The sequence below is a fragment of the Chlorocebus sabaeus genome, chromosome 24 (assembly GCF_047675955.1).
Source record: "Chlorocebus sabaeus isolate Y175 chromosome 24, mChlSab1.0.hap1, whole genome shotgun sequence".
Classification (NCBI taxonomy): Eukaryota; Metazoa; Chordata; class Mammalia; order Primates; family Cercopithecidae; genus Chlorocebus; species Chlorocebus sabaeus.
Genome location: NC_132927.1, coordinates 11,045,424 through 11,057,438, shown reverse-complemented (window position 1 = coordinate 11,057,438; position 12,015 = coordinate 11,045,424). Strand labels below are relative to the sequence as shown.

Sequence of the window (12,015 nt, the reverse complement as noted above, 5' to 3'; positions counted from 1 at the left end):
AGTGGCTCACGCCTGTAATCCCAACACTTTGGGAGGCTAGGTGGGTGGACCATGAGGTTAGGAGATAGAGACCATCCTGGCTAACACGGTGAAACCTCGTCTCTACTAAAAATGCAAAAAATTAGCCTGGCCTGGTGGCAGGCGCCTGTAGTCCCAGCTACTTGGGAGGCTGAAGCAGGAGAATCACTTGAATCCGGGAGGCAGAGCTTGCAGTGAGCTGAGATTGGGCCAGTGCACTCCAGCCTGGGCAACAGAGCCAGACTCCATCTCAAAACAAAACAAAACGAAACAAAACAAAACTCATGCTGAAGAATAGAAATATACTTAGTAATATATATGTTGATCTTGATTATGCCAGAAAAATACTATCTGAGGCATAGGCACGGGAAACATTTAAGAGGATATTTGCCAAAACATGAAAACTGATTTTCTCCAACTAGTGGATCATGAATTATTCATTTTATCAGATCTATTGCATCTAATAAATTTGGACAGTGTCAGATAATACGTCTTTTCTTTTGTGTGGGGGAGGGAGTCTCACTTTGTCACCAGGCTGGAGTGCAATGGCACGATCTCGGCTCACTGCAACCTCTGCCTTCTGGGTTCAAGTGATTCTCCTGACTCAGCCTCCCTAATAGCTGGGACTACAGGTGTGCGCTACCACGCCCAGCTAAGTTTTGTATTTTTAGTAGAGACGGCATTTCACCATGTTGGCCAGGATGGTTTCCATCTCTTGACCTCTTGATCTACCCACCTCGGTCTCCCAAAGTGCTGGGATTACAGGCATGAGCCACTGTGTCTGGCCAATATGTCTTTTTTGATTGCTATTGTACCATGACCTCTTTTTGGCCTTAAAAATGTTTCTTTGGTATTTATAAGAGACATTGTTGGATTTCTACCTCACATTCCTTTCCCCTCCTTTCCTTTCCCACAACTCCAGTTTTATCCAGGTGCTCACATTCTTCTTTTGGTTTGGGGAGGCTAACGCCAGTTGCAGGCCGAGAGGTAAATCTTTTTTTTTTTTTTTTAAGCGACAGGTTTCATTCACTCTGTCACCCAGGCTGGAGTGCAGTGGCAGGATCATAGCTCACTATAATCTCAAACTCATGAGCTCAGAGGATCCTCCTGCCTCATCTTCTTAAGTAACTGGGACTACAGGCACATATCACCACTCCTGATTAATTTTTTATTTCCTTTTTTTGAGACGAAGTCTTGCTCTGTCGTCCAGGCTGGAGTGCAGTGGCGCGATCTTGACTCACTGTAACCTCTGCCTCCCGGGTTCAAGAAATTCTCCTGCCTCAGCCTCCCAAGTAGCTGGGGCTAAAGGTGTATGCCACCACGCCTGGCTAATTTGTTGTATTTTTAGTAGAGACGGGGTTTCACTGTGTTGCCCAGGCTGGTCGTGAACTACTGAACTCAGGCAATCTGACTGCCTCGGCCTCCCAAAGTGCTAGGATTACAGGTGTGAGCCACCACACCCAGCCAATTTTTTTATTTAAAAATTTTTATTACTACTTTGTATTTATTTTGAAATAAATAAATAACAAAAATTTAAAACACAAGTAAGACACTTATAACACATTTATTTTGAAATAAATAAAAATTTAAAACACTATTACGTAAAACACTTAAAACTCATTTAAAACACTATTAAAACACACTATTAACTATTTGCAATCATAAGATTTTACTTTCATGTAGCTAAATATATTACAAGGTCTCACTCTGTCACCCAGGCTGGAATGCAGTGGTGCGATCAAGGCTCATTGCAGCCTCAACCTCCTGGGCTCAGGTGATCCTCCCACCTCAGGCTCCTGAGTAGCTGGTACTACAGGCACACACCATTATGCTCAGCTAATTTTTTGCAGAGACATGGTTTCACTTTGTAGCCCAGGCTGATCTCGAACTCCTGGGTTTAAGTGATCCTCCTGCCTCGGCCTCCCAAGCAGCTAGGATTACAGGCGTGAGCCACTGCGTGCAGCCATAGGGGTAAATCTTGATTGGGTGAAGTCTTAGACTCTAAGCCAATTATGATTATATCGGTCCCCTTGCCAGGGATTGTTTAAGAGTAAGGATGTGACCCATTTCTAGTCCATGAAATACGAAAAGTATATGAGAGGGAGCGGTCGCTTCTGGGCAGGTTTTTGGGGTTTTTTGTTTTTTGTGTTTTTTTGAGACGGAGTCTCTCTCACTCTATCACCCAGGCTGGAGTGCAGTGGCGCGATCTCGGCTCACCAAAACCTCCACCTCCCGGGTTCAAGCCATTCTCCTGCCTCAGCCTCTCGAGTAGCTGAGATTACAGGCATGTACCACCACGCCCAGCTAATTTTTAGTAGAGACAGGATTTCACCATGTTGCCCAGGCTGGTCTTGAACTCCTGACCTCGTGATCCACCCACCTTGGCCTCCCAAAGTGCTGGGATTACAGGCATGAACCACGGTGCCCAGCCTGGGCAGGGTTTTTTTTGTTTGTTTTTTTGTTTTTTCTGCTTGTGGATGCTGTTACGTCAAGGTGTAAAACCTAGAAATACTGAAGTCATCTTGGATCATGAAGAGAAGCAGCCTTGGAATGAGATTGTTACTGAAGGTGGCAGAATGGAGAGTTGGAAGAAATCTGGGTCCTTGATGACACCATTACCCACAGGTTGTACTATGCCCAGAAACAGCTAGTTTCTTGATTTTTGTTGTTGTTGTGGTGGTGGTAAAATAATAAATTTCTTTACTGCTCAAGTTTATTTGAATTGGTGTTATCTGTTACTTGCAGCTAAAGGCATCCTGATTGATACAGTACATCTTGGAAATAACAGAGGTCAGCAATCTTCCTATAGAGAATTTTGTTGTAGCATAACTCCTGTGGAGTAGGAGGAAAAAATTAGGATCCACAGGTTATTCAAAACAAAAAGGGATCTTCTAGAATTTGAGGAAGTAAGAAATTGGCAAAAATATGTTTTGGTGAAATCTTCTTTGATCAGAACATGATAAAAGGAAAGGAATTAAACATTTTTTCTTCTATAATTAAATAATTGTCATTTTATATTAAAATTGTTTTCTAGAAAAAGCTTGATTTTTGTTTGACAAAAATGTTCAAAGCAAATACTATTTTTTATTTTTAAAATTTAAAAATAACATTCGTTATTCTCTAAAATTTTACTCTTCTCTAAAATCTTCCAATACATTTGTTTTTGAAGAACACTATTTACTATTCACAATCATAACATTTTACTTTAGTGTAGCTAAATCTATTAAGTAATCAGATAGCAATTCAGCATAACTAGTTCATTACATTTGTATAGAAGTAGATAATTTCATAGAAATCTATCAAAACAAAATGAAAAATTAATTATTTGCTTACAAATATTAGAAGAGTGGTTCAGCTTTAATGTCTTCTTTATTTTATCAGTAGCAGAAAAATCTGTCATGTAAACTTTTCTTAACTTCTTTTCTTCCGAAATTCCTTACTTTCTATAACTTGGCCTTTTGACAGTTGTTAGAATCAGTTACTGACAATTCCTTTTTATCATTCACAAAATATAGCTGGAGACCTTTGCTCAGAAAGGAAAGCTCTGGTATTAATTATCAAGTTTATTGTTTCAAGCTTGGGTTCTGTACTCATGTGAGTTTTCAGCTATGAATTATAGCTGCAGTAATTACCATGCCTTTGTTGATAATTTTAGTTGAGTTACTTGTACTTTAGATCATACCTCTTTTTTTCATAACTAATGATTTTAAAGTTTTGGCATTTGGGAATTACAATGTTTCTGAACTTTGTTTACTTTTTTTTTTCTTTTTTTTAGATAGGGTCTCACTCTGTTGCCCAGGCTGGAGTGCAGTAGTTTGATATGGCTCACTGCAGCCTCAGCCTCCCTGGGCTCAAGTGATCCTCTCACCTCAGCCTCCCAAGTAGCAGGAACCACAGGTGTGTGCCACTATGCCCGGCTAGTTTTTGTATTTTTTGTAGAGATAGGGTTTTGCCATGTTGCCCAGGCTGGCCTTCAACACCCAGGCTCAAGCAATCCTCCCACCTCAGCCTCCCAGTGTGCTAGGATTACAGGAGTGAGTCACCATGCCCAGGCTGGACTTTATTTAAATGTTGAAATTTAAAACTCTTGGTTAATGATAGGAGGCATTTCAGGTGGTTCTCTGTGGCACTTCTCAACCTTTGTCCACAAGGATGCACTTGGCCTTCCTATAAGTTGTATGTAAATCCCTCTAATTTATTGTAGCTCCACTTCTTTCTCTCCACCTAGGAAGAGCTTTACAGACATTACCTTTAATCTAAAAACAAACCGATAGGAAATAGTGGCACTTTTAATCAGTAGCAAATTACTGGAACATTCCTCCTGACAATTCATCACTCTACAATGACGCCGCATGATGCCTCATGACTCCCAGTGAAAAAGACTACTTTAGTAGTCACCGCAATGCAGTGGGAAACAAGAAACAAAAGACAAAAAATAAAGTCCCTTTCACCCCCCATTTTGTAGAGTAACCTTTGTTGGAGCAGTAACTTAACCTCTCTATACTTCAGTTCTCCTTACATACAAAATGAAAGCTAGAAGTTCTTATGAAAATAGCAGTTGAGTGGTTTTTTAATTTTTAATTTTTATTTTCTTTTTGAGACACAGTCTCACTCTGTCACCCAGTCTGGAGTGTGGTGGCATGATCTCAGCTCACTGAAATCTCTGCCCTCTGAGTTCAAGCAATTCTCCTGCCTCGGCCTCCCTAGCAGCTGGGATTACAGGCACGCACCACCTCACCCAGCTAATTTTTGTATTTTTAGTAGAGATGAGGTTTCACCATGTTGGCCAGGCTAGTCTTGAACTCCTGACCTCAGGTGATCCACCCCTCCTTGGCCTCCCAAAGTGCTGAGATTACAGGTGTGAGCCACTGTGCCCAGCCAAAATATCAGTTAAGTTTAATATTGTTTTCAGAGCTTCACTTCAATAAAATAGGATGGAGGGCCTGGCAGAGTAGAGAGGGATTCAAATGTAGAAGGCTTGAAATCGTAGACTGAGGAACTGAATCATGGGGGCTTGTAAAGATTACTGAACAGGGTAATAGCATAATCATCAATATCTGTGTTTTAGGAGGAACACTCGCAGCAGTGTGTAAAATAGGAGAGAGTGATGGAAAATAGTAGAGTCAGGAGAGTATTGCAAAAGTCTAGACAAGAGTTGATGGTAATTGCTGTGAGAATTGGAAAAATTGGACTAATTAAAGAGGTATGGAAGACAATCAATTGTAGAAGCCATAGGATTTGGTTGGATATGAAGAGTAAGGGAGAGTAAGGATTTCTTTCTTTCTTTTTTGAGACAGAGTCTTGCTCTGTTGCCCAGGCTGGAGTGCAGTGGTACAATCTTAGCTCACTGCAACCTCTGCCTCCCGGGTTCAAGTGATTGTCCTGCCTCAGCCTCCCGAGTAGCTGGGATTACAGGCGCACGTCACCACACCCGGCTAATTTTTGTATTTTTAGTAGAGACGGGGTTTCACCATGTTGGCCAAGATGATCTCGAACTTCTGACCTCAGGTGATCTGCCCACCTTGGCCTCCGAACGTGCTGGGATTACAGATGTGGGCCACAGCATAATCCCAGAGTACGGATTTCAATGGGTTAAGGGTTTCCGGTCTGAACATCTGAAGATGCCGTTCCTTAACTGAATGCAAGCTCAGGAACGTGTGGATTCTAGGATTAAGAATGATTTTCTCCTGTTATTTGAAATGTGGATCCCGTGTGATGCTAACCACCTGGACAGTTAGAGTAGCTGTGGGGAAATTTCTTCGAACAAGGGAAAGGAATATTCTTGTAATGAAACAGCTCATTTTTGTAGTTCGCAACCATTAGTGCCCCCAAACTCTGAGGTAGTTATTACCTCACCAGCAATAAAAGCTTGATTATAGTCCCTGATTACTGACTCTGTGAAGGTCTTTGTTTCCAGCAACTTCCATAGGCAAAATATTATTGTGATTAATTATCGTGTGGCATAATACAAAGACTAGATGATGTATTGTGGCTTCCGGAGGGCGCCTGCTTTGTTTTTTCGCTGGAGCCCTCGGGGCAGGGGAACTGGAGAAATCCCTGCGTGGCCTTCGGCCCTTCCCTGGTCAGAGCCCGCCAGCAGCGAGGTGCTCCCAGCCATGAGGTCTGGGTCTTCAGGATCTCCCGACTTCGGTGCCTTGACCTTGGGCGGAGGGCCCTGTTACCCTTCCTTGCTCACGGACTCGAGCTTTCAGCGCCGGGGACGGGGCGGGACCGCCCTTAGGTCCCGCCCCTCCGCCTCCGCCTCGCCCCGCCCCGCCCCGCTCGCGGCCGCCCGCTCCCTCGGGCAGCAGGGGGATGCGCGCCTGCGCTGGCCCTAGCCTCGGAGCAGCCATGATGGTGGGTGTTCTCCGCGGCGCCGAACCCCGGGAGCGCGGTGGGGGCGGCGGGCGCGGGGCGGGCGCGGGGACCGCGCCAGCCTGGCACTAATGTCTCCCTTTGTGTCTCCCCCATCCCATCCTTTTCTCCGGCGCGTCGGGCCCGCCGACCCCGCAGGAAGGCCTGGACGACGGCCCGGACTTCCTCTCAGAAGAGGACCGCGGAGTAAGTTCTGCCTCCGTTTCGCTCGCGGAACCCTGCCACCCTCCCTCCCCATCCTGGGTCCACGGGTGTGGTACGGGGAGGGGTCCCCAGCCGCGCCGCACTCCCTCTCTGTAGTCCTCCTTTCGGTTTCCTCGCTGCACCGCGCCCCACCCTCCTGCAGCCCTTCCTTCCTGGGGGACGCTCGGTTCCGATTCCCGGGGACCCGCGGCTGCTTTCTTGTTCCCCTCCGCTGGTTCGGGCCTTCTGATGGACCTCCACTCCCACCCAGGGCGGGGTGCAGGTGGGGAAGTGGAAGTGGAGGCGGGAGCTGGAACGCCCCCACCCTCCCTCGCCACTTTAGGGCCATGAAAACCCATTCTCGGACCTTCCGGCGGCACCCTCAATTTTCACCCGGTGTTGACATCTCGAACTTGCTCCCGCCCACCCTTCTCTCTGTCTCTCAAATAGTACCGGTGTAGTGTACATTACCATTTTGCAAAGATTTTTACAGTAGCCGAATCAACTCCTGTCCAGTGCCCTACTAGATTATGCAAAGTGCGGGTAGCCCACGGTATCTTTACTTTTTCTAATATCCAACGAATCCTGTCTTTGGCAGGATTTCCTTGGTGTTTTATTCTCCCTTAGCTTCTTTGAGGTATATTGAAAAATACTATTGATAACTGTATATACTTAAGATATACATTATGTTTTAATACACCAATACATTATGAAATGAGTACCACAATCAACCTAACATATCCATTGCCTCACCTAGTTACCAGTTTTTTTTGTGTGTGTGAGAACCTTTGAGATCTAAGCAAATTTCAAGTCTGTACCCTTTGACCAACATCTACGCTCCACCTCCCCCACCCCCCACATACACACCCCGCCAGGCCTTTGATCACCTCCATTCTACCCTTGGTGTTCTGAGGTTAGTTGCATTCTACTTCAGAAAGAGCCTTCCCGTCTCTGATTCCTCCCTTCCACCCCTCTCTCCACTCCCTTTTTTCTTGGCTGAAGGGTGGTTATCTTTATAGTCCCTTGTACAAGTGAGCACTTGGAAAATGTTGATATATGATAATTACTATTCATCAAGGTTCCATGGTTCCTTCACATTTCACAGCCTGCCCTTCAGTTTTCCCTTTTGCTTTTTCTTAGCCGTCTTAATGTGAAAGAGACATCTGTTAGTGCATATTTGGTAGGTGATAAAATATTGTGGGATGTTATTGCTCTTTGTAATAACAGATGAGGTAGTTAGTATGAACTGATGACTTTTATAAAGCTTTTAAATATTTATTTGGTTTTATGAGACAGTATCTCCCTTTGTTGCCCAGGCTGGAGTGCAGTGGCATGGTTATAGCTCACTGCAGCCTTTACCTCCTGGGTTTAAGTGATCCTCCCACCTCAGCCTCCCAAGTAGCTGGGACTACTGGCATGGGCCACCATGCCTAGCTAGGTTTTTGTTTGTTGTTTGTTTTTTGGGACGGAGTCTTGCTCTGTCACCCAGACTGGAGTGCAGTGGCACTGTCTTGGCTCACTGCTAGCTCCGCCTCCCGGGTTCATGCCATTCTCCTGCCTCTGCCTACCAAATGTAGCTGGGACTACAGGCGCCCACCACCACGCCCAGCTAATTTTTTGTATTTTTAGTAGAGACGGGGTTTCACCGTTTTAGCCAGGATGGTCTCGATCCCCTGACCTCGTGATCCACCCCCCTTGGCCTCCCAAAAAGTGCTGGGATTAGAGGCGTGAGCCACCGCACCCGGCCTGTTCGTTTGTTTTTATAGAGACAGGGTCTCACCATGTCGCCCAGGCCAGTGTCAAACTCCTGGGCTCAAGTGGGCCTCTTGCCTCTGCCTTCCAAAGTGCTGAGATTATAGGCATTAGTCACTGTGCCCAACCAAACTTTTTTAGTAGGAAAGATGGAGAAGGTGCTGCATACTTTATAAATTAATTTGTCAGTGTAAACAAAGACATTATTTAGAATTTCAGGTCAAAGCAAAAGCATCATATGGAATTACTAGTTGTTTCTAAGATTTTTAGTTTCGGCCAGGCACAATGGCTCACACCTGTAATCCCAGCATTTTGGGAGGCCAAGGCAAGAGGATTGTTTGAGGCAGGAATTCAAGATCAGCCTGAGCAACATAGCAACACCCCAACTCTACCTAAAATTTTTAAGACCGGATGTGGTGGCTCAGCCTGTAATCTCAGCACTTTGGAAGGCCAAAGCGAGTGGATCACCTGAGGTCAGGAGTTTGAGACCAGCCTGACCAACATGGTGAAACCCCATCTCTACTAAAAATACAAAAATTAGCTGGGCATGGTGGTGCATGCCTCTAATTCCAGTTACTCCGGAGGCTGAGGCAGGAGAATCACATGAACCTGGGAGGTGGAGGTCGCAGTGAGCTGAGATTGCACCATTGCACTCCAGCCTGGGCAACAAGAGCAAAACTCCATCTCAAAAAAAAAAAAACAACAATTTTTTTTTTGAACTTAGGCAAGCTTGGTGGTATATGCCTATAGTCCTAGCTATTTGAGAGACTGAGAGCTTAAGAACAGTGAGCTATGGCTTGAGAGGGCCTAGGTGACACAGTGAGATCCTGTCTCTAAAAAAATTTTTTAAATTGTATTTTGGATTTTAAAATAGGGGAAACTAGCAGAGTTACTTAATGAAGTGAGAGGAGTTGATTAGAGCACAATTAAACTGATTTTTCTAAATATAAAGCATATGACCTTTATATTTAGATAACTTTGTGTCCTATTTTTGGGGTCTACTAGCACAAGCAAACAGAATTTGCTTTCTTGAAGGATCTTACTAATAATGTTCAGTAAAAATAAAAATATTAATTTTTGAGTATGTCGATGATGTGAAAAGTATCTTTTGGTGAATATTTTTGTTCATGGCTTTATGCCTTCAGGAAGATTTGCTCATGGATCTGGAAGCACTTAAGTAATTTGTCCAGAAACTTTTTCTTTTTCTTTTTCTTTTTTTTTTTTGAGACAGAGTCTTGCTCTGTTGCCCGGGCTGGAGTGCAGTGGCGCCATCTCAGCTCGCTGCAAGCTCTGCCTCCCAAGTTCACGCCATTCTCCTGCCTCAGCCTCCTGAGTAGCTGGGACTACAGGAGTCCATGACCATGCCTGGATAAGTTTTTGCATTTTTTTTTTTAGTAGAGGCGGGGTTTCACCGTGTTGCCTAGGATGGTCTCGATCTCTTGACCTCGTGATCTGCTCGCTCGGCCTCCCAAAGTGCTGGGATTACTGGCATGAGCCACCACACCTGGCCCCAGAAACTTTTTTGTGTATTACAAAATTAAAGGGAGAGGAAAACAAAAGAGCACGCCTGACGGAGATGTTCTTATAGAATCCTGTAGATGAAAATTGTAATATGGAAATGGAAAAAAAACATGAATTAGAACACTTTTGGAACATCAGCATGGATATGTACACTTGCCCAGTTCTTCCTTATTTTTGTCCCATGGAACTGAGTGAATCATAATAATTATATAATTATAGGTGGGCACAGCATAATCATTGTTTCATTATATTTCATTATATTTCATCATCCCTCTGTAGCCTTTAGTATGCCCCTTTTTCTAATGAGAAATCTGAACTTCAGAGAAACTAAGTTAGTGGTCTGAGGTCACACAGCAATGAGTGGGAGAGCTGGTCTTTAAACCACATTTCTGATATCAGAGCCACTGCACAGGTTTCTCAAAGTGGCCTTGAAATACTTGCCTTAGAATTACCTGGGTCGTTTGAAAATCAAAATGAAAGTTTTTGGCTGTCACCTCCTCACTAAATCAGCATCTCTTAGGGTAGGGAATGCACAGTATTGAAAACTGTTGGTCACACTTTGATCTCTTCAGCCCCACCTCTACATAAGGGCAGATAACTGCATTTGTTTGTTTGTTTTTTTCTTAAATTTTTTTGAGACGTGGTCTCGCTCTGTCACCCAGGCTGGAGTGCAGTGGCATGATCTTGGCTCACTGCAGCGTCTGCCTTCAGGTTCAACCAGTTCTCCTGTCTCAGTCTCCTGAGTAGCTGGGACTACAGGTGCATGCTACCACACCCAGCTAATTTTTGTATTTTTAGTAGAGACAGGGTTTCACCATATTGATCAGGCATGTCTTGAACTCCTGACCTCAGGTAATCCACCTGCCTCGGCCTGCCAAAGTGCTGGGAGTATAGGCTAAGCCACTGTGCCCAGCTGATAACCTTTTTTTTTTTTTAGAGGGAGTTTCACTCCTGTCGCCCAGGCTGTAGTGCAATGTCACGATCTTGGCTCACTGCAGCCTCCACCTCCCAGGTGCAGGCGATTCTCCTGCCTCAGTCTCCTGAGTAGCTGGGATTATAGGCGCCCACCACCACACCTGGCTAATTTTTTTGTTTTTTTAATAGAGACAGGGTTTCACCATATTGGCCAGGCAGGTCTTGAACTCCTGACCTAAGGTGATCTGCCCGCCTCGGCCTCCCAAAGTGCTGGGACTACAGACGTGAGCCACCGCGCCCGGATGATAACTGCTTATTTAACGAGTGCCCAAGGAGTTTCTGTTTGTGACTGAAATTTGATTACTGCTGCACAAAGTTATCCTGCTATTTCCTCATTTTAGAAACAGAAATATCTGGCCTGTTTAAATTTCCTTACATTGTGTTTGTCCTGATAGAAATAGATTGCCATAATTATAACTTTTAGGCATTGCATTTTTAGTTTAGATCATCTTGCTGAGCCTTTTAAGAAAGGGAGTCTTGGTGGGTCACAGTGGCTCACTCCTGTAATCCCAGCACTTTGCGAGGCGGAGGCGGGTGGATCACGAGGTCAGGAGTTCGAGACCAGCCTGACCAACATGGTGAAGCCCTGTCCCCACTAAAAATACAAAAGATTAGCCGGGCGTGGTGACGGGTAGCTATAATCCCAGCTACTTGGGAAGCTGAGGCAGGAGAATCACTGGAACCCAGGAGGTGGAGATTGCAGTGAGCTGAGAGCATGCCATTGCACTGCCGCCTGGGCAATAGTTCAAGACTGTCTCGAAAAGAAAAGGGCGTCTTGATAGAGAAAAAGCATGAAGTACATATTGATATGAGTTGCAAAGGGGGCAGCACATTCAAAAATAATAACTAGCATTTCATGTAAAGCAGTAAGCAATATTTTTTTTTTTTTTTCTGAGACGGAGTCTCACTCTGTTGCCCAGGCCGGAGTGCAATGACGCGATCTTGGCTCACTGCACCCTCTGCCTCCTAGGTTCATGCCATTCTCCTGCCTCAGCCTCCTGAGTAGCTGGGACTACAGGCACCCGCCACCACGCCCTGCTAATTTTTTGTATTTTTAATAGAGATAGGGTTTCACCATGTTAGCCAGGATGGCCTCGATCTCCTGACCTCGTGATCTGCCTGCCTTGGCCTCCCAAAGTGCTGGGATTACAGGTGTGAGCCACCGCGCCGGCCCTTTTTTTTTTTTCCTAG

General features: G+C 44.9%; 1 protein-coding gene across 2 annotated transcripts in view; it reads left to right on the top strand.

The window, feature by feature from the left end:
- The first annotated feature begins 6,291 nt into the window (after positions 1-6,291).
- SNX6 (sorting nexin 6) overlaps positions 6,292-12,015 on the top strand; it is a 69,353-nt gene continuing 63,629 nt past the window's right edge. For both annotated transcript variants that reach the window (XM_037983879.2, XM_037983880.2), the window contains exons 1-2: positions 6,292-6,375; positions 6,532-6,579. In XM_037983879.2, coding sequence (XP_037839807.1) covers positions 6,334-6,375; positions 6,532-6,579 — 90 coding nt within the window. In that variant the 5' untranslated portion in view covers positions 6,292-6,333. The remainder of the gene's footprint in view (positions 6,376-6,531; positions 6,580-12,015) is intronic.